This window comes from Elaeis guineensis, chromosome 2, assembly GCF_000442705.2.
Source record: "Elaeis guineensis isolate ETL-2024a chromosome 2, EG11, whole genome shotgun sequence".
Lineage (NCBI taxonomy): Eukaryota > Viridiplantae > Streptophyta > Magnoliopsida > Arecales > Arecaceae > Elaeis > Elaeis guineensis.
In genome coordinates, this window is record NC_025994.2 from 87,612,656 (window position 1) to 87,635,822 (window position 23,167).

The 23,167-nt window shown below is 43.5% G+C and overlaps 1 protein-coding gene across 1 annotated transcript; it reads right to left on the reverse strand.

Annotated features, from left to right (window-relative positions):
* Window positions 1-580: 580 nt before the first annotated feature.
* On the reverse strand, window positions 581-22,964 carry LOC105055054 (vacuole membrane protein KMS1). The gene is made up of 8 exons (XM_010936757.4): window positions 22,543-22,964; window positions 5,756-5,967; window positions 5,401-5,479; window positions 3,272-3,577; window positions 2,316-2,473; window positions 1,689-1,805; window positions 1,250-1,432; window positions 581-1,049 (listed from the first exon to the last, which is right to left on the reverse strand). The coding sequence occupies exons 1-8, from the start codon at window positions 22,607-22,609 to the stop codon at window positions 876-878; spliced, it is 1,296 nt and encodes a 431-aa protein (XP_010935059.1). The 5' UTR covers window positions 22,610-22,964; the 3' UTR covers window positions 581-875.
* Between the last annotated feature and the right edge of the window lie 203 nt (window positions 22,965-23,167).

A 23,167-nucleotide genomic window follows, 5' to 3' on the forward strand; every position in this document is an offset into this window, starting at 1 on the left:
AAAATCCCTTGACTATAGCAATCAAAACATAATTAAAATAAACATGGACAAAAAGAATATCTATAACGCTTATTCCAATTTTCACTAAGTATCCAAATATTCACCCTCCAACGATGATTCATACGAAAATCAATCTAAGAACAGTGCTCCAATATTTTTTCTTTAAGAGTTCTAACTCCTAGAACTCAACTAGCTTCATACCGATCAAATTTCTCTAAAAACCTGACTCTACTTAGATCATCCAGCAGGTTGATATAAGCCTAAGATTAAACCCGCTTCAACGGGAAGCATCTCTCTGTGGCTAACCACCTGAGAGTTATGATCACGCTGGAGATAACACATTTATCCAGAAAATCATTAGTTTGCAAGCAAATTTAGCAATGCGGCTGGTACTCTCTGTTCCCTAAATTGTCAAAAGATAAGCTAATTTATGCTTACCAACTGACTAATCTAATCCGTGCTTCACAACTATCTGCAATATTCAAGCATTTGATGGGATTTAAAGGGTTATGATGCACGGTAGGATGTATTATAAGGGAAATTTTGGTCGGCCTTCCATATTCAAACTAACACGTAACAATGAGACTCGTGCACAAGCAAATAACTTCTATTGGATTTCCTGAAGGGTAATCAAATAATTCGCTGTGAACAATTCATAAAGCGCACCGATGCGATGCACAATAAAATTTCCCTCCCCAAGAAGTCAAAATAAACCTGCCTCTATCAATTTAAATATTTCCATCATCGTTCTCTATACACAAAAATACGGGGAGACCAATGGCAAGCTTCAGTGATTGAGTAAAATCGCTTCCACTGTAGCTGATTAGTCTGGCAAAAAACTAGAAGTCTCAAAACAGGTGCTGGCAGATGCCATCTTAATCAGCACTGGATCGTGTTGATCTCGATAACCTGTCAGTCAACTCTAATTCTTGTTGTTTCTTCAAATATTTCTGAGCAGTAGATTGCACTATCTTAACCGCGAAGTTCATTAGCATTAGCCATATGAAAGTATTCCAGATTGTGGTGAAGCTAAGATTCCACTGCTTTCCCTGAAGAAAAGACAAGATATTCAAACACGTTATCAGCAAAGAAAATATGGTAAGTTGAAAATGGTTAGAATTTCAGATAATATGGACAAAATTAAAGCAAATCTGGTCGATGACCCCTCAGGTTTGGTGTCAAGAAGATATATCCAAGCATGTAAGTGCTCAGTCTTATGAAGTAAACAACATTAAGTAGGAAGTCTTACCTTCACAATTGAGGGGTCTGGAGCTGAAGCAGGCACGGAAAATTTTTCCTTGACCATGTGCAATTTGGCAATGATGTCAGGCAGCATAACAGAGAATGCAGGAACCTCACCGAAAATCCAGATCAACTTGTTTTCCACCAGTTCTAAAAGTTGGTTATTGCATACGGAGATGATAAAAACTGTCTGTAGTAGCAATACAAACAATTACCGGACAATACAGAAACACTGAGAAATCGAGCAGCTAAAAGCATTAATTCTGTATCAAACGCTGTTTCAGCAATTTCAAGTGCTAAACCATGTTTGCAAACCCTCCACAAAGGGGTCAAGAACCAAAGAGAAGGGGAGACGGAAACCGTCGCTTATGCAAAATGCATTAACTTCTATAAAGTATATTACTTCAGAAAAATGTAGAGAGATCAGTAATGGACTGACAGCATACCTGTATGTGAGCCTTAATGATTGCCTTTCCAGTCAATGTTGCAAGAAAGAACTTCCAGAATGGGATTCCAAATTGTCCACACATGATACCAGCAAGATCAAAAAGTGGGTTTGGCACCTAAGCACACAGAAGCCATTGCAAGAATTACCCTCTTTCAGCTACAAAAGCAATAAGCATATCAAGTAGAAATTTGTCTTAGAATCTAAATGAATGAAGTGAGACATTTTACAATATTGTTATGCAAGTTCAATCATTAGAATTGACGAAAGAAACATGGAATTCTTTTTAAGTTAGGTAAGACAAATTGTAAACTAAAGGTGCAAGATAACTGGAAGGGCATTAAAAAGCTACATTACATTCTTCTCATATTCTCTGTCTCCCCCCCCCCCCCCCCCCCCCCCCTCCCAACCCCACATATGTTTTCAGTTGACGGAACCCTGTAAAATGCCCAGCTTGCCTGTTTTAGAACCAGATCTTTTAAGCAAAAATTTTAGGGAACACATTCTAAAATATTTTGATTCAAAACTTGTGCCATTCAAGAACTACATAGCATATTCTTCCAATGACAAGGGAAGATAACAGTCTGAGAAAAACCTTGAGAAAATAATAGGGAATATGCAAACTAACCGAGGCAAGTACTAAAATTGTAAAAAAGTTGAGATGTTGCGAGTGAGAAACAAGCCAGCGTTTAATTTGCTTTAGAGATGAAGATACACATCCATCTTCCTTTGAGGAAGCAGCATCCAGTTCCTCCATGGCTTCCAATTTACCTCCTGACAAATGTGCTGCCATACATACTTAAGTTAACATATTACCTCCACCAAGAAAAATTTGGATCACATACAACTAAAACATCCAAAACTCAAAAACCTTGTCATGCAAAATAGATCAAATGCTTACTTTCATCTACTTGACCAGAACACCTGATCACACTAAATAAGCAAAAAATAATTATAAGTCTGATGAACAATAAGAGAAAGAACCATGTTGAACCATGTCTTCTACCAAGCAGGGTTGTTTCATTAAAATGGAAGAACTTGCAGAAGATCAAGTGCCCACTGCTGTTTATTCCTCTAGTTTATTGTACTTCCCGTGTGCATATTTTTGGTGGCTCTGGTGGTTTATGTCCAGTATAGTTTATGTACATGAAACAAAAAAGAGCAATCGAAACATGTCATCTGAAATCCTCCATAACGCACAGCTATAACATCATTTCAAAGGGCAAAATTGTTATAATTCAAAAGGCACATCAGATTTAACTGCAAAGAGAAACATTTTCACTATTTTTATTATCTAAAAGACACGATCTCACGGGCAATTTTATCCATGTGAAGCTTGCTGAAGACCAAAGGCAAGCTGCAAATTTTGAAGAGTTGCTTGACTGCTGAGCCAATCTGCTCAAGAATTTTAGAAGATAATGTGCAGTGCTGCTGAATGCAATTACAAACACCAAGAATTCTTGTGCATAAGCTGCAATGCATCAAGTTGATCCCTACCACTGAATGCTAACAAATTAAATTGGCCACAGGTTATGCATTCATCAATTAATAAACTAGATGCGAGATAATATGTTGGGAAGCTACCTGCTCTGGAGATAAAGTAAGGAGGAAGCTCCCCAAGTGCAGTACCAATGCCCCAAAGAACAGCTTCTAGTTGAACCTGAGGAAGTATTCTGCTGACTGGAACCCTAACTAGAGAACTAGGTGATGATGGATACAATGGAGGTCCAAATTCTAAACAATCCTTTTCAAGCCATGAGGGTCTTTTCTTCAGCTGTATGGTATCATATGGAGCAATTTTCAAATCAACTCTACCACATTGCATGGATTTAATTGTAAATAAGGCAATATGGGGGCCTAAGTACAGCACAAATGTGTGCAAACCAGATCCTGCATACAAAGCAATATAAGCCAATCAGTATTTTAGATTTAACTTGATTCCTGCCACTAATGAAGAAATTAATTAACTTACATACATGGCGACACAAATGAGTCCATGCAAAAGAATACATGCACGTAGATGCACACCTATGCATGCACATGCACATGAATAATACATTCAGGCGAATCTATTTTGATGCAGATAGTACGTGGACATGAAGCTATGCAACTCGATATAATAAGAAATAGTTCCACATGTTCCAAAGAGAAATAAGAAAAAATGGAAAGAAAATTATCTCAAGGTCAGAAAATGAAATAACAACAATAGACAGCAAAACAACATATTAAACTATATAATTTACATAAAACTAAATCACAGTTACACTTTGCAGTTAATTTTAGATCCAACAAAGGCTGATAACAACATAGCCATACTGATGCAGGTCAGCTGGAGAATGAAATTTTAAAATGGTCTAACTTATAAGATTAAGTTATTTATTCTAAAGATTAACAGAAGATCCTAAAAGTCCAAAAAATGAAAAACTTACCACTTGTGGTTTGGTTGAAGCATTTTATTGCAGCTTGGATCTGAGAATTAACGTAGCAACTGGATACCTCCATCTCGAGGTCTGCACCAATCTGGAACCCTGTTCCAGCATGTTTTTTCTGAAGCTTTTGCTCTCTTTTAAAATCATCTATCTTTTACCATTAACATTTTTTTATCAAAAATAATCTTCCTCTGTATATAAAATAAACTTCACTGTCTTATCATAATTTTGCCACCCTTATGTTTTTTAATTACTACAAAGTTTAAGTATTAGACATGTATACTACTAGTAATTCCATATTATTTTGTACCATTGCTCTATACTCATTTACAGCTCTACTTCCCACTCCCAAACATGCTCCAATTCTGGTGAACAAACTCCATTACTAATATACGTGGAATCTGTAAATCATATGTAGGGCTTGTAAGCGCACAAGTATACATGGCATCAATGCATACATGATGCAGCAACAGGTTGTGAAAGAAGGATTTGCTAATGATCGAGAAAAAAGTATGCCTTTGTAGCAGCCTTAAAATAACTGTATATGTGTTTCCAAACTCTTGGAATACCAACGAAAACTGATAATTAGCCCTTCTATTCATACTTGCTAAGTAAAACCCAAATTGTTAGTGTTTCAAGAAATTGCTACAAATCAGTCAACTTCTTGAGGTATCAAATGAAAACACAAATTAGCCTCTTCTATTCTTATTTGCTAAGTAAAAAAGCATACAGAAGTAACCTCAAATTGTCAGTGTTTCAAGAAATTGGTACAAATTAGTCAACTTCTTCAGCTTTATGAAGTCCTTAAAGCTATCTACCATGTATGTGAACACCTATATAAATTTGATAATGGAATGCTAAAGGTCATATTAAACAATTGAAAGATGCTTTCAACTTAGTTCCTCTAGACTAGGGACTGATTTGCCAGATTCAATAACTCTCCTCGGTGTAAATATGCTACATAGGTTCAGTTCATGAGTCCTTTATCTTATTCTGGCAACATACATCATGGCTGCCATATTAAATATCAGATTCTTTATATTCATTTCTATGTTCCTGAACTTTAAATGTATAAATTTGATATCTAAATTACAAAATGACAATTAAACAATCAAAAAATAGAACTTCAAACAATCATAAAATAGAACAAAAAGAGCATACAATAGAAGGTTATTGAAATGCAGCTTCAGATGGGGGAATGAGGTCAATGCAAAGTATTCGAGAACTTCAAGACAGGGAGGTTAGATGGAATATATGAACAACCAAAATACAGATTCCACTCACCTAGACCAATAGATGATGCCACACCTAGTGCCACCCACCACAAGCCAAATCTGGCATAGCAAAGAAACTCCTGGACATGCTGCAATGATGCAACAAAACAGGTTCATAGCAACTAATCAATAAATATATTTGAAAAGCATAAGCAGAAACACAATCAGGTGAAGTAGACAATAATTTATTTATGCCAACATGATAGAAACCATGTTCCACCATTAAGAAAATCATTGATAACAAACTTAGCAAGACTCAGGAAATTTCTATCTCAATTAGCCTGCCATAAGAGGTTTTGAATTAGGTGTGAATTTGATATACCATAACCAAAACTAGTTTATAATTTAAAAAAAGAGATGGATACCTTTTCGTGAGGGCCATCAACAGCCATGAGAATAAGACCAAGAGCTGCTATCAGGATACTCAAGACCTTAAAGCAACCACCTTTCCTCAGAATATATAGAAGTGATTTTTTCAGATTTTGCACAGTAGCAAAAACGAAAAATTTTAAAGTCCTCGAAGGCTGCATGATCAACGTTAAATTTTCGAGTTCTAGTTGATGCTTCTTACGAAGTTCTGCAAAACGAAGCACATCTATCAAAATCAAGAACAAAATAATATAGAAAACATCCAATTAGCTCAAATTATTATTTTGAATATTGTTAAAGGTATTTCATTCTCCTTTTTTAGCCCTTTTTCTCCTATCATTAAACAAACATACACAATATACTTCACATCTATGAGTTTCAAATAGGGCTGGAACTGGGTCGGGCCCTACCTCTACTCGAGCCTAGCCTGAAATTTTTTTTCGGGCTTTGGGTCGGGCTTAGGCCTGATAATTTAGGAAAAACCAGGCCCGGGCCCAAACCCATTTGGACAAACCCGAACCCATTTGGCCCGGCCCGAATCCATTTGGCCCAAGACTGGCCTGAACCAACCTCAATGATGTTGTCTGTATATCTCCACGTAATCACATCGCCACAGTCAGAAGGTGCAGGTGATAAAATTGAAATCCTGTCTTGTTTGTTTTTTTTTTTTTTTGGGCAAAAGATCACCCATAGGCATTACATTAAAAGAGTGTGCAGTGCAAAAGCATTGCCTAGCATTGCTGAAACAAACGATATAACAAGCAGCAGCCTGGGAAACAAAATGATAATAAAGCAAAAGCTGAAGCATAACCTTAGTACAAGCATGTCATCTGTAAAGTAAAAACTATACATTAGAACTTGACTACAATAGAGACAGCATCCACACTGATTTGTGAAACCTGCTAGAAGTAAAAAATTGTAGGACATATGATTGCACAGCCATTAAATTGCCTGACCACCCAGTCTGCTAATAACATATTAGATGTTGTGAATCTGTGGCTTCCCAGGAACAATCATGGCCGGCAATATGTAAAGATAAATTACTCTTGCATGTGGATAGAAATAAAAATATGATAGAGAAAGTGAGAGAGCCAACATATACTGCAATACTTCCATGCTGCTGAATTTTTTAGATTAAATTCTGTCTCGTTTAGAATAGTCATGGTGACTTGCAGAGCATAATTCTCATAAGTTGAATGGGCTTGGGCTGGGATGGGCAATATGGGCCAAGAATTCGGACTGGTTTTGGGCTGGATGCGGGCTAGCAATATCGGGCCCGCTCTCGGACTGAGCCACAGGTATACTCGAGCCCGGTCTGAAATTCAAACGGCCCTTGTAATTAGGCCCAAGTCCGGCCTGAACTATTTCGGGCCTAGCCCAAAGCTCGACCCGAATTCGGGCCAGCCCGATGGGCCCGGTCTGAAATTCAAATGGCCCTTGTAATTAGGCCCAAGTCCAGCCTGAACTATTTCGGGCCTAGCCCAAAGCCCGACCCGAATTCGGGCCTGCCCGATGGGCATCGGGCTGGCCCGGGCCCAGTTCCAGCCCTAGTTTCAAACCATCCACTTTTGTATCTTTTTTATACAAGAAAAAGTTGAATTTTTCTTCGTACAGGTTATGTTATTGTGCCCATCACAGTTCCCAACACCAAATCAACATGTTACTAAGCTAAGTGTTTACTAGTAACTCAGGAATATCAAATAATCAATCAACATTGGCTCCATACCCAGTGAGACTTATTGCTATAAATTATGATGTCCTGAAAATCTAAAACTGTTTATTTCATTTTTCTAAATACTCTTTTCTCAAGTGTCTTGCTTGTGGTATAAGGTTGTGACCATGGTGCACTATTTGGTACAATAATTTTCATCGGTAATAACATGCAAGTTAATGGTCAAATAATAAGATAATGTATGAAATTTTGTTACTTGATTGTAAACAAATTGAAGACCGATATATTTAAGACATATATGTCTCCCTTACAAGCACATGCAAATCATTGGCATGGTCCAACATGGTACTTGTTGCGGCCTTCCTCCGATTAGAAAGGAGTCGGCTAGGAGTTGACTAAGAGTCGCCTGGGTGCTGGCCGGTGGAACACCGGAAGGTGTTCCGTCACCAAGGGAGGCGCACACAGTCAAGGCCTAGAGCGAGAGCAAGGATTGATGATGAACAGTGGCGCTGGTTTCTGCTCGTCGCCGGAGAAAAAAGACCTGCAAAGGAAGTCCTACCAAAAATGGCTCTGACGAGGACCCTCCGATGCTCAAGTCAGTGAGGTGGTTCAGTAGAGAAAAGAGAGCGGCAAAGTTTCGATGTAGAGTCATTGTTGCCTACTTGGAGGGGCCCTTGCTTACCTCTATTTATAGAGGGAGCAAAGCGGATGGTGGGAGAACAGACAATCATGTCAATCACGTCCAATCGTATGATGCCGTGTAGACATCTTTAAATGATTCTAACGACGGGCGTGCCTTCTATTCAGCGTGCACGTGGCTGCGACGGTGGACACTACAGTGCATAGGGCATAATAAATGATCTTGTGGGCATAATTAATAAATCCACAGTGTCCCATCATGACGCGCAGCTGGCCGATAGGAGGTATAGTGTCCGCATGGCGTGACATGACATGGCCTGTCAGAGTGGCGTGGCGGGTACATTTGGCCCTCAGCTAGTTGGCTGGGGCTCGTGCCAGGGGAGCCAGTAGAGTGAGCCCATCGTAGGATAGTAGTCCGTTATCGGTTGGTGTACTCAGCTTAACACCGAGTGTAGTTGGCTATACCGAGTGTCACTTGCCGCAGATGGCCTGTCAAACCTAGCCGATGAGACACCGGCTTGGTCATGCCCGCTGTCCCTAGTCGGCCAAATGTCGTCAATAATAATCGGTGGAGAGCCAATCGGGCGGGACTTGATGATCCGAGTCAGAATGAGTCATAATAGCTTAGTCAGCATAGCACTTTTAATCGGATCAGAGACGAGATGGCAAGCTACTCGAAGAAGTGATAAGGATTTACCCCAACACCTACCCCACAACTCTTGAGTCCGATTTTTTAATCGAACGAAGGGAGTCAACCATAATGCAGGACCAAGTCGCTTTTCTTGTTGGTTTGCCATTTAATGACGTCCCGAAGATTGCATTCGGCCGTTTTATCCCTTCATGAAGTGAGGCGCCGTCACGTCCTAGATCGTGCGGTCATAAATGCTGTGGTGCTCGAGGCAATTCTTCATAATGGTGGCAGGAGATCGGATGGCAAGGCAATAACGAGCAGGCATATCTGAGTCTTCCACATGTCGATCACCAGTTGGTCCAGCTTGTGATTGCGCAGATTCAGCTGATGTGGCGTAATCTCAGCGGCGATGTGTCGAAAGGCCAGGAGAACGATCGGCCGAGATGACCGACACGTGTCGACATCTTCGAGGAGGGCACGACTTTTTGGGCTGATCCTGGCCGTCGAAGGGGTCTATAAATAAAGGTCCCCTTCCCTTTAACCCGTCTTCTGATTCCAGAGCCTTTGCCCTCCCCTTCTCCAGTCCCCTAATCCCTTGCTGTCCAATAGAGTGTGCCTAGGGTTTTTGGAGGTTAGGGCTTCATCGAAGTTAGTCGCCTTCATTCCAATCGATCTTCGTCGGCGGCAGCCATCCATTGTCGTCGACCATCCCGACATCATCGCTTCTTTGCAAGGTTTCTCCCTTACCCGTCCATTCTCTCTTCGAGTTTTTATTTTGCTTTTCTCCCATGCCTCCTTCAGGTAAAGAGTCTAGGGGCGAGAATATGGCAGGAGACCACAGTTCCCGGACCCCGTTCGTTCGGAGGGAGATCAAGGATGTTACTCAGGATGATCCTGAAGACATTTCTTCTCGATAGGATCTCGACAATCTTGAAGAGTTGAATGATCAACCGGCTCCCGAGAACTTTTTTGGGCCTTTCATTGAGAGGTCCGAGTTGTCTGAAGCAGCCATCCATCAACTAAAGGATTACTATAATATCTCTGATCGATATCGGCTGATGGGGCCCGACGAGGAAGGTCAGGTCATCCGTCCTTCTGACTGCTACATTGCCGTCTATGAGGAGTTCCTTCGCTCGGAGCTCTAATTTCCTCTTCATCCTTTCTTTGCCAACGTCCTTGATTTGTACAACATAGTTCCTGCCCAACTCACCCCGAACTCCTTTTGGATTCTTTCTTTTATTGTTCTTTACCACCTCATTCGGTTCGAGCCTCAGATTTCTCTTTTTCGAACTCTCTTTATGTTGAAGAAGCATCCCCGGAAACGGGGATAGTGGTTCTTCTACCCCCGACCTAAACGATAGTTTATCATCGGGCTTCTTTCTTCCATCCATAGGTCGAAGAGTAAATTCTTTTACATAGCGGCCGACCACCCCTGGCGCTTTGACTGGCTCTGGACTGCCCCCAGTTTGTCCCCGCATAAGAATGACACAGTCTTAGCTGAGGATCGAAAGTAGTACAACAAGCTGTTCGGCATCTTGGTCCCTTCGCAATGGGAGCTCTTGGGGGAACAGATGCTGTATGATGCCGGAATAAGTCCGACCAACCACCTAGGTAGTTTTCTCTTTAGAGGCTTCTTTTCTTCTTTTCGGGCTCGCTCTGTGGATTGACCCACCTTTATTGTTGCTTTACAGGCATGAACGTTATATCGGAATCCCTCCGACAAGATGTCAAGAAGAAGAAGAAAGTGTCGTCTGGGCCTGGCGATCCTTCACGACCATCGAAGAAGCCGAGAGAGGAATCCCCTCCTCGGATGCCGAGGAGCACAACCACCGTCGCCACCCCGACCGCTGTCGGAATGATCTCCACCATCGTCTTCTACCGCCAACATCACGATTGCCGTCCCAAGAACTGCGGCCGCCATTGCGGATGATGACGTCGTCGTCGTCAAGGCTCCGCCTAGGTCAACCGCTGCCATCCAAGCCTTGTCGGCCCGAGCCGGGACTGATGGAGGCGGAATGACTAGTTGGGTGGAGGCCGATAAGGAGAAGGCCCCTGCCGACAAGGGAAAGACCCCCGTCGATGAGAGGAAGGTGCCCACCTTCATGGCTGACTACGGCCCAAACACTCCTTCCGGGGAGGCCACCGTCACCTTGGGGTTGCGCATCAAGGCAACCAACTAAGCACTCCGAGATCGCCATCTGGCCGAGGAGCTGGTGAAGATGGTGATGTTGACTGCCGATTGAAAAGTCAGGAAGGCCCGCACAGTCGGGGAGATCTTGTCAAGTTCTTACACGTCGTTGGTCGCGGTAAGTACCCGACTTCCCTTCAGTATTTTGTCCAGATCAAATAACTTAACCAATTTTTCTTTTTTATAGATGATGCATGACGTGACAGTTTTGCATGACGGGCTAATCGGCTTCGCCCGGCTCAATGCCAAGCTCGAGGGCCAAGCCCAGACTGCTCATGCCTGGGCCGAGGTTGCTGAGGGACTTTTCCGCGCTGCTGAGGAGCGGGAGAAGAGGAATTGGGAAAAGATTGCCTTGCTAAAGGCCAAATTGGTGTCGTCGGCCACCCAGCAAGAAAAAGATAAAGAGAAATTCAAGAAGTTGAGGGCAGACTCTCAGAAGGAGAGGGAGGAGTTTGAAAAGCTGAAGGCTGACTATTAGAAAAAAATGGAGTCGACGGAGAGCGCTCTCAATGAAGAGAAGAGCAAGCAGCAGGAGGCCGAGAAGGCGATCAAGGAGCTGAAAGAGAGCTTGTCGGCGATGGAGGCTCAAGCCCAGGAGGTAGCTTCTCGGGCACTGGCCAAGTTCTGCCAGTCAAAGGAGTACAAGGAGGAACTTGCTGACGCCGGCACGGACGCATATCAGTTGGGGTTTGAGGACCGCAAGAAGACAAACCCTTGCTCGATCGGCTTGGAGACTTCGGCTCTCCTGAGGACTAGGTCTCCTACTCTGAAAATTTTGAGTTTGACTCGAGAGTTATAATACTGAGCCATCCTTTGTTGATAAGAGGCCATCCTTAGTTGAGCTTGTCTTCGAGTCTCTTCGAGCAAGTCCAGATCAACTCGTCATTTGTCCGAATTGATTGATTCGTCATAATGTTCCACCCAAGTTGAAGGCAGGCCGATTTCAACTGGGATCATGGCTTCTATCCCAAACACCAACTTAAAAGGGATCTCTCCGATTGGGATCCGGGGAGTCATCCGATAAGCCCCCAGGACACTGTAGAGTTCGTCGGCCCAGCATCCCTGGCTTGCCAAGTCTTGTCTTTAGGCCTTGTAAGATTATTCTGTTAGTTACTTCTGCTTCCTCGTTAGATTGTAGGTGCCCGACCGAAGCAAATTTATGGGTGATGTGATATTTAGCACAAAACTCCCCGAACTTGACGTTGTCGAATTGTCGACCATTGTCGATAATGATTACTCGAGGTAGACCAAATCAACAGATGATGAATTTTCACAGAAAGTCGATGGTTTTTCGCTCCATTATCTATGCCAGTGGTTCTGCCTTCACCCACTTGGTGAAATAGTTAATGGTGACAATAATAAACTTTCTCTATCCACTGGCAGATGAGAACGGACCAAGTATGTCGACCCCCCATTGGTCAAATGGCCATGACGTCGAAATAGCGGTGAGATGACTTGATGGGAGCCTTTGGATATTGGCAAACCTTTGGCATTGGTCGCACTTCTGCACCAAGTCGTAGGCATCCTTCTGCATGGTTGGCCAGTAGTATCCTTGTCGGATGATCTTGTAAGATAGTGACTTGCCCCCCAAGTAATTGTCGCAAATGCCTTCATGTACCTTTCGAAGGGGCATAGTCAATTTCAGAAGGTCGGAGACACTTGAGCAGGAGTAGAGACACTGACCTCCTATAGAGTTGGTCGTCAATGATCACGTACCAAGCTATTAGTCTCTTCAATCGACGTGCCTCGACAGGATCAACCGACAGAATTCCACTAGTCAAGTAGTCGACGAATGGGTCGACCCAACTTGATTCACGTCAGACTTGGACTTGGTGAACTTCTTCCTTCGAGTCGATGCTCGGGCTCTCGAGATGCTCAATGAAGATTTTTCAAGCTCGCCGCAACTAGAGATAGCGAGACAAGACAAGGAGTCGGCTCCACATTCTCCGAGCGGAGAATGTGGAAGATCTCAAAATGGTCAAAATATGACTGTAGAGACTTGAGCTTTTATAGATACCTAGAAAGAACAAGATCTCAGACCGCATATTCTCCTTGGGACTATCTGGTGCCAAGTTATGAGTTGGTGAACACCCATAGGCACCTCACACAGATCCCCAACGATCTTTAGTCCGTCTATCAGAGCTTCATATTTCGCTTGATTGTTTGAAGCTTTGAAATCAAATCGGAGCGCATACTTGGTCACCATCCCATTGATGTTAGTCAAAATCAGGCCTATGCCGCATCCTTGGGCATCTGAAGCTCTATCCATATGTAGAATCCATGCACATTCTTGAGTTTCTTCTTGAGAGTGATCTTCGACTTGGCTATCGTTGGTTGGAGTGCACCCGACGATGAAGTCGGCGAGAATCTAGGCCTTCATCGAAGATCGTGGAATAAAAGAAAGGTCGAACTCAGTGATCTCAACCACCCACTTGACCATTCTCCTCGAGGTGTCTGATCGTTGAAGTAGAGTCCTCAGAGAGAGATCGATCAAAATTTTTACTGAATGAGCTTGGAAATAAGATCGCAGTCGCCGAATAATTGTTATGATCATGAAAATAACCTTCTCGATCTGAGAATACCTTGTTTCGATGTTGCGCAGCACCCGACTTATGTAGTAAATGGACCTCTGCATTTTGCCTTCTTCTCGGACTAGCACCGAGCTGATATATTCAAAAGTTGTCGCCACGTACATGAGTAGTTCATCATCAATGCTTGATTTTGTTAAAAGTGGAGGAGAGCTAAGATATTGCTTCAACTCATCGAAGACTTTTTGACACTCCATCCAGGTGAAGTCTTTCATCCACCTGAGGATTTAAAAAAAAAAGAGGCATCACTCCGTGGACTTGGAGATGAATCAACTCAGAGACGTTATGCATCCTGCTAATTTTTGAATGTCCCGTCGAGAAGTTGGAGGCTTCATATCGAGAACCGCCTTAATCTTCTCAGGATTGGCATCAATGCCCCACTCCGTCGCCATGAAGCCGAAAAACTTTTCCGATGTGATACCGAAGGTGCACTTAGTCGGATTCAGTTTCATCTGATGTCTCCTCAGGATGTCGAAAACTTCGACTAAGTCGTCAATGTGGAGGACAACTTCAGTGCTTTTCACGAGCATATCATTGACATAGACCTCCATGTTACGTTCGATCTGATCTTTGAAGACCTTGTTGACCAACCTTTGGTATGTGGCTTCGACATTTTTGAGACCGAAAGGTATAACCTTATAACAGTACAAGCCTTTACCGATGTCAAATGCCATCTTCTCCTCATCTTCGGACACCATCCGGATCTAATTGTAGCTGGAGAAGGCATCCATGAAAGCTGAGTAGCTGGTGGCCTGACGTAGCATCGACTAATTGATCGACCCATGAAAGCAAAAAGCTGTCGTTAGGACAAGCTTTGTTTAGATCCATGCGGTTGATGCATATCCGTCATTTGGCATTCGCTTTCTTGACCGTCACGACGTTAGCGAGCCAGTCCGGATACGTTACTTCACATATGAAGTCGGCTGCCATTAATTTATAAACCTCTTCATTGATGGCCCGCTGTCGCTCCGGAGCAAAGCTTCTTTTCTTTTGTCTCACTGACTTGTGGTTGGCATCGACATTCAGTCAGTGGACAATCACTTCTGATGGAATGCCTGGCATGTTGGAGGCTGACCAAACAAAGATGTCGGTGTTCTTTAAAAAGTCAACGCGCTTTTCTCGCAGTTCGTCGCCTAATAAGGATCTGACCTGTATGGTTTTAGTCAGGTCTCCATCATTGAGGGGCACCAGAACAAGTCGTTCAGTGGGTTCTCTCCAACTTTCTTTCTCCCATCGATCCAAGCCATCGTCGATGGGAAGAGCCTTAGTTGGTCTTTTTTCTTTGACGATGGTTAGATAACATTGCCGGGCCAGCTGCCGGTCTCCTCTCATTTCTCCAGTTTCCTTCCTAGTCGGAAAGTGCACGAGTAGATGGTATGTTGACACAATTGCTCGGAGCGCATTGAGTCCGGGCCATCCCAAGATGACATTGTAGGAAGATGAGACTTGAACTACAAAGAAGTTCAGATGCACGGTCGATTGCCAGGGTGGTTGTCTGGTGGTAACGGAGAGTTCTATCTCACCTTCCACCTTGATCAAGTCACCGGTGAACCTAACTAGAGGAATGTTCACAGATTTAAGTTGGTTAGTTGAAAGTCACATTCGGGAGAAACAATCATAGAAAATTACGTTGACTGAACTTTCATTATCGACAAGACATCGTTTTACATCAAAATTAGCTATTGTCATTAATAAAACAACAGCGTCGTGAGAAATTTGGACTCCCCGCAAATCTTCATCAGAGAAGACGATGTCGTCGTTTGCCCGTCGTCGCTTGCTGGAGCTTCTCGAGTCATCTGCCCCTCGATGCCCTGGTCTTGCCATAATCATGTTGATCATGCCCGTCGTGGGTTGGGCGTAAGCTTCCTCCTCAGGATAAGACTGCGATGCTGGGTCGGAGGGTAGCTGCGCAGGCCATTCCCACACATACTTTCTGAGATATCCCCGTTTGATGAGGCCCTCTATCTCATTCTTCAACTCGATGCACTGCTCGGCAAGGTTCGCCATCTCGATACCGACGATCGTTTAGACTGACCGACGGTATGATTCGGTATGGTTCCATATCGTACCGAACCGACAGCGAACCGACGTAGGCATCGGACTTGAATCAGGAGAAGAAAAAGAGAGAGAGAAATAGAGAGGGACAACGAAAGAAAAAGAGGGGAAGGAGGAGGCGGGGCCATCGGATGGCCTCTGACTGGCCGCCATGGTCGTCGAACGGCACAATCCATGCGCACGGCACCACGGGCGTGAAACAGAGATGAGACGCCCCTGTTTCATGATTTTTTTTAAAAAAATCAAAACTTAAGTGAAGTCAGCAGGTGGTTTACCAGCTTCACTGATTTTAATTTTTTTAAAATTTTTTTTCTGTTGATCTTCATTTTTAAAAAAAAAGATCGCGTGAATAGGGACAACAACCCCTGTTCTGCGACCGCGACACCGCCCGCACTGCTTCTGCCACCCCGTCCTCTGACCTCGACGAAGTCTGCATCCGCAACCACAATGCCGTCCGCTCCCATCTTCGGTGATCTCTCCCCTTCTCTCTCTCTTTCTCGCTCGTTTCAAAATCCTATCGGACGAACCGACGAGCTGCGGATGCTTTCGCGGCCCTTCGATGACCACAACGGAACACCACCGACCTCCAACGACTCTCGCCTCCCTCCCTCTCCTCTTTCTCTCTCTTTCTCACTTTCCCTCTATTTTTCTCCCTCCACCGATATACCATTTGAACCAGCCAAACCATGCCGGTTCCCCACCGGTCCAGCTCAATACAGGGTGTACCGACCGATTCGACAAGGTACAGCATTCCATGCTGCTCGATGTCGTGGCCGTGGTCACGGTGGAATCAACAGTAGCGCTTTCAGTTGCGGAACACGTGCCTGGACTTCATAGGTGGGGGTCGTCGAAGGTAGCTCTCCTCTATCTCCATGAGAATCTGCGCATGAGTATTCAGAGTGTAAGAGTCGTACCTGTTTTCAAAATTCTTGGGCTTCAAGTTTGGTCGGGGAGGTAGAGCCTCTTTCTCGATGCAGATCCGACCGGATCCCGCGGAGTTTCCTTCCTTCAGCTTTTTTTGATCTTTGCCCTCGGACTAGCGTCAGTTAGTAGCACCTTCCTCGGTACGGATATACTTCTACGCACGCTCGAGGAGTTTGGCATAGGTCCGAAAAAGCATCTTGTCTAGGGAATAGGTGAACCTGGAGCTGCGTAGTCCCCGTTTCATGGCGGCAATCCACCATCTACTCATTGAGGTCCCGGACTTCCAGAGTGGCGGTGTTAAAACACGCCACAAAGTCCCGTAGTGGTTCTCTGTCCTGCTATCTAACAGAGAAGAGGCTGTCAGAAGTCCATGGCACCCTTCGGTTGGTGCCAAAATGTGCCACAAAAAGCTGCTCGAACTGTTCGAATGAGTGGATGCTCCCAGACTGAAGCTCGGAGTATCACGCTCGGGCAGTCTTCCAGAAGGTAACTGAAAAAGCAATGCAGAGGAGGACATCGGATGCCCCCTGAAGAAGTATGAGAGCCTTGTAGCTCTCGAGGTGATCGAGTGGATCACTAGAGCCATCGTACGGCTCTATTTGCAGCATTTTGAATCGATCAAAAATCGGCTCGTCCAGTATCCGACGAAAGAAAGACGGACTGGCGCTGATACCGAATTCGTTGGCGGGATCCCGATGGTTCGTCTGGAGCTGTTCCAAACGGCAATCTATCTCTTTTAGCTTCCAATCGTACTCATTCAACCATTGTTGTGACACATCAGGATGCCGCGAGTAGCCTAAGGTAGAACTTTTCCTAGAAGAGGAGGATTTTAATGGAGACCACGGTCTCTTCTCCTCGTGCGAAACCCATCGAGGAGATCGGCGATCATCGGAGTCAGCACATGGAGTGCATCAAGAGCCTGGGTGCGGTGACCATCGAGCGGGTCGAGAGCTCATCCGATGGGAATGCCGAGTTGAATGGCAAGTTGAAGATCGCGGCTTGTGACTGTGCCGGGAAGGCGCATCACGCTGGTGAGGCCGCGGACGACCTCCGTCAGGTTTCTCACCTGCTGCACGAGCGCAGTGATTGTTGGTCTACTACCACCGATGGTAATGAGGCGCTTGGTTCTCTGAGAGTTGCCGGGGGCGTATCTTGCTGCGATGAGCATCGAGCGAAGCCTGCAGAAGTATTTTGCGATCTTGTTTTGACCATGGAGGTTTTTGAGAGAGAAAAATTCTTCTCCCGCCTCCTTACCTGATGTGCCAAACTGTTGCAGCCTTCCTCCGGTCGGAAAGGAGTCGACCAGGAGCCGATTAAGAGCCGCACCTGGGTGCGGGCCGATGAAACGTCGGAAAGTGTTCCGTCATAGGGGGAGGCGCACACAATCAAGGCCTAGAGTGAGAGCGAGGGTTGATGATGAACAATGGCACTGATTTTCGCTCATCGTCGAAGAAGAAAGACCTGCAAAGAAAGTCCCATCGGAGGTGACTCCAGTGAGGACCCTCCGATGCTCAAGTCAGTGAGGTGGTTCAATGGAGAGAAGAGAGTAGCAAAGTTTTGACGTAGGATCAGTGTTGTCTACCTGGAGGGGCCCTTGTTTACCTCTATTTATAACAGAATTTGCGGAACCGATACCAACGACCGTATTGACCGACCGACAGTACGGTTTGACATACCCCTATTCCATTCCGAACCGAAGCGAACCGATGAAGAAAAATACAGCCGAACCGAAAAAGAAAAAGAGAGAAATAGAGAGAGAAATAAAGAGAGAGAAAAAGATGGAGGGGTCTATCGAAGGGGCCTCCGATGGGCCGCCGTGGCCATTGGACGGCATAAACGCCGTCCGCGGCTCTGCGGCATGAAACAGAGGTGATCCACCCCTGTTTTGCATGTTTTTTTAACTTTTTTTTTTAAAATGAAGCCAGCACATCTTCACTTAAAAAGTGAAGCCGATGCACCCAATGCCGGCTTCATTTTTAAAAAAAAATAAAAAAAAACATGCAAAAGAGGGGCTGATCACCCCTATTTCACGCCGCAGAGCCGTGGGCGGCATAAACGGCCATGACGGCCCATCGGAGGCCCTCCGATGGACACCCCTCTCTTTTTTTCTTCTTTTTTTTTCCTTTTTTTCTTTCTTTTCTTCTCTGGCACTGGCATGTGCCGTTTCTCACGTCGAAACCGTCCCAGTTTCCCGCTGGTATGGTTCGACACTCTGCGAACCGACCGGTTCGGGATGGTTTCGAAAATGCTGATTTATAGAGAGAGCAAAGTGGATAGTGGAAGGACAGGCAATCATTTCAATCCCGTCCTGTCGTACGATGCCGCATGGGCATCTTTAAATGATTCTGACGATGGGTGCGCCTTCTACTCGACGGGCACGTGGCTGCGACGGCGAACGCTACCATGCATAGGGTGTAATAAATGACTTCATGGGTGCAATTAATGAATTCGCATTGTCCCATCATGGTGTGCAACCAACCGACCGGGGTATGGTGTCTGCATGATGTGATCTGACATGGCCTGTCAGAGTGGCGTGGCGGGCACGTGGCCCTTAGCTGGTCAGCTGGGGCTCATGCCAAGGGAGCCGGTGGAGTGAGCCCATCGTAGGGTAGCAGCCCATTGTCGGTTGGCGTACTCGGCTTAACGCCGAATAAGAAGTAGTCGGCTATACCGAGTGTCGCTTGCCGCAGGTGGCTTGTCAAACCTAGCCGACAAGACACCGACTTGGTCATGCCCGTTGTCCCTAGTCGACCAAATATCATTAATAATAGTCGGCGAAGAGCCAATTGGGCGGGACTCGACGATCCGAGTTAGAATGAGCCGCAATAGCTTAGTCGGCGTAGCACTTTTAATTGGATGAGGGACAAGATGGCAAGCTACTCGAAGAAGTGACGAGGATCTACCCCAACAATACTATTTTCTATTATGCTTTTAGCATGAAAAAAAAATCAAGATGTTCAAATCAGGGTCTATTGGTAGTTGGTCACCAAAATCTGTTCAGTTCTTTCATTGTTTAGATGGGAAGGCCCGGACGAGGCACAGGATGCTGAAAATGGTGAGTCAATGTGAGAGCCCTTGCTGCTGGATAACTTGGTTACTCCCCTCAAGTTGCATTGTTAGAGCACCATTGTCACATGATGATGCAAGAGAAGCTTGGAGACCATGTAGAATCTTTATAAGTAAGAATATATCAAGATAAGAGAAACGAGGGGATAGGATAAGGATAAGAGAAGAGTTAAGAAGAGGGGGGATTGTGGTGAGAATTCATCACCATTTCAATGTCTTACCAATCTCAAATCTCAAAGCAAAGTTCTTAACCCCTTGGTGTGAGATATATAGATAGATCTAAAAAATATTAGTGCTCGAGAAATTCTAATCAGGACACTAGATCTAACTAAATGACTCTAACTATGACTAAAATACCAAAAACTGGAATAAGTTTATCAAATAATTACAAATGCAGCTGTTGACCAGTATTTAACCCTGAAAGCACAGGAACATGGCGAAGGTCATGAAAATTAATTGCAATGAAGACATATTTCAAACAAGTCCAAGATCATTTAAGTATGCAAAAGGTTCCAGAAGCTTGCTGATTTCTTAGAAAATGCAGAAGGCAAAATATTTGGACCATTCATTCAATAGATCTCCCAAGTCATGCAGCACCAAACTCAAGAACTAATCCTAGAGTTTCAAAATGCATTTACTTCTCTACATTTTCTTGATATAAGCTAAAAAATTAATTAATCTGAAAATGATGCACGCACGAGAGTCTTGGTAGTTACTTCTAAACTACATAGGCAATCGCATTTTGCACTCTTCATGTTTAAAGAAGTGACCACTGCAAATTACATCTTTGTCAAATAATCATGTTCTGCCTAAAATGAAGTGTGCAACATGCGGCAATGACTACAGTGGCATCACTCATAATTTTATTTCATTTTATTTTTACATCAGCAATTGCCCATGGAGAAAGTGACAAGACATTCTTGGTTCAGGGCAATACTCTTATGGTCGTTCAGCTATATCAATTGATAGAGATTTCTTCGGCTTTAAAATTCAAATTGTTTTGGACCATTTCTGTTAAAACAACGTGCATGGCATTTCAACCACCAATGATCATGTTGCATAAGTCCCACATGTTAACATTGATTCAACGATTCAATTATGGAATTTCCATCAAGATTTTCTTGTGGTGCATCCTCTTCTTTCCAAAAATGAGCAATATATAATAATTTTGTTGAACTCTCAACTACAGAAGTCATCTTAACAATTGCATCTCTAGAAACAGAAACTAGTGTAGAAGGCAAACTAAGAATACTTGAGAAGGATCCTAATCTCAGCTTGTAAAGAAAAGCAGATTTAATGAAACTGCTTTGAAGATGGAACTTCAACTATTCATGTTCAGAATGGCAAAGATGGTTAAGGTACATCAGCTGGTTGAGAATTTGATGGTGGGTGTATACCTGGAGATATAGGTTAAGTATATTCTTTGGGTTACCAAAATACACACACAGAGGAGCACATTCTTGCCTCCAACAGAGCATTGATAGTAAACACATCAAACCTTCATTCTAAGATTTTCTTAAACAAAAGACCAGGTGGTTAAAATAGCATGTTCATTTGCATCTCATCTATTTTCTGACTAGTATGCCAGGTAAATCCAACAATGCAACAGATAGGGAGATTGCATTGGTGATGTAGTACCTACTGCTTGGTTATCTTCTCTGTTTATTGTGTCACTCTAAAGACTACTGACATATGCTCAAGCAAAGACCGCTTAGTTGCAATGAAGTAGAAGGCAGGGGAATACAAACAACTGGAAAGGTACAGATATTAACCAAGCCTAAAATCCATAAAGTTAATGCCTCCGAAATTTGGAGGGTGTGGTAGCATTCCTAGTTTGGCAAAGGTTACAAACTAAACAAGCACACATTGCGCTAAGAATTTGAAGTACTTTGTTTGAAGAAGCAATAGCCTTAGTCAGTCAACAAACTATTGTGCAGCTCTGGAAGGTGGTCCAGATTAAATATGTAAAATTTAGCATTGCATTACATTGTCGGGACGATGAACTTTCAGTAAGTGATAAATCCTAAATTAGGGGTGAACGTGGTATGGATAATATCCGTCCGAATCTATTTTCATATCTGAATCAATCCCGATAAGGACAAAAATTTAAGGATCCAGCTAATATCCATATCCGTATCCATATTCATCAAAGAAAAATGGATATGGATTTGGATAGATAACTATCCGATCTATATTCGAAAATCGGAATAGACCTGTAATCTTACATAATTTTATATAGCACTTATTAATTTTTAAGAAAAATATACCACCATATCGACATGCTGTTAACTTGATTTATCATCTATTTAGTAATCTCTTTGATTCTGTAGTCATAAAATTTAATTATCTAACTTATATCTGTAATTATATCCATACTTTCAATATCTGAATTATATTCGTATCCATTTAAAACAAATATGGACATGAATTTTTGTATCCAAATAATATCCATATCCGTATATGTATTCCTCATACAAAGCAAATATGGTTATGGATATGCTGGTATTCCAATCCGGTTTCAGCCTTATCCTTAATGCAAAATTTTTGATGAGGCACACCAAGCAACCTCACCATAATTTCTTTCATTATTTTTTAAAAAGAGAACAAAGAAGTTGAGAACAAATTATTCACCACATCATCTTGCGGCAATGCCAAATCAAATTCCACAATGTCAATACTTCCGAACAGCATTTCTTCATTAAGGTCAAAAAACATTTACAACCACTCCCCCCAAACCTATAAACCATAAGTAGCAGGCAAGAAATAGATACATACAAACAAACACCAAAATTTTTGCTTACGAATTTGAATTCAGATTATGATCCTAAATCCGAGGCCTTGTAACGTGATACTGTTCTATCTAATCCTTCACATTTACAAACAAATCACCAGATCACCAGATATCACTCACATTAATCAAGAAAACAGCAAGCAAATCGCAATAGAAGCAAAGGATTCAAATTCTTCAGCACAGCCAATAAGACCTTAGATCGCGAACAGCAGAGAAGAGAGAAACCCACCTGAGATTAATGGGTCGTCGCCTTCGGACGATAAGGGAGACGTCACCGCCGCTTGGCTGGACCCCATCGTCGCGCGCTACCTCCCGTTCCCGAACCCTAGAATCGCTCCACACATCAAGGCAAAACGATCGCCGGAATCGGATCTGGAAGCCAGGAATCAAGGCCGATCTCGTCCTCTCTAGGGTTCGCAAGCCGGATAGCGGATCCAAGAGGGTAGCACTGGGGACAAAGGAGGAGGAGAGAATCGTAGCGCTGAGCTAATATCGATCTCCGGAGCGCTCCGAGAGAGAGAGATGGCTTAAAAAACGCAGCTTTCGTTCAGAAGCGCTTTAAAAAACCCGAAGGCTGTGTTACCAAAAAGGGCGCACGGAGCCACCCACGAATTTCCATTCGATTTCCTCGGCTTGCCATTTGGTTAAAAAATTTCGTGCACGGGTTATCCCGAACAAAAGGGGAATATCCCTTCTACTCTTTAACAAGTAATTGTAAAAAAAAACAGATGGGAATTAGATGGGGAATGGGATAAGATTATCCCGGATAGTGGGGTGTTCACCACCGTTGATGTGCGGTATCTGATGCCGAAATTTCCAGGAAAGCAGGGACGCAAGTTCCGATTTTCCACGGT

Bases quoted from the DNA above. Each gene is read 5' to 3' on its own strand.
- LOC105055054 (XM_010936757.4), bottom strand. From the start codon at position 22,609: ATGGGGTCCAGCCAAGCGGCGGTGACGTCTCCCTTATCGTCCGAAGGC. The intron at 1,806-2,315 runs GTTAGTTTGCAT...CTGTGTGCTTAG, and splicing joins CAATTTTAGTACTTGCCTCG to GTGCCAAACCCACTTTTTGA. The intron at 1,433-1,688 runs GTATGCTGTCAG...TTGCTACTACAG, and splicing joins TCATTAAGGCTCACATACAG to ACAGTTTTTATCATCTCCGT.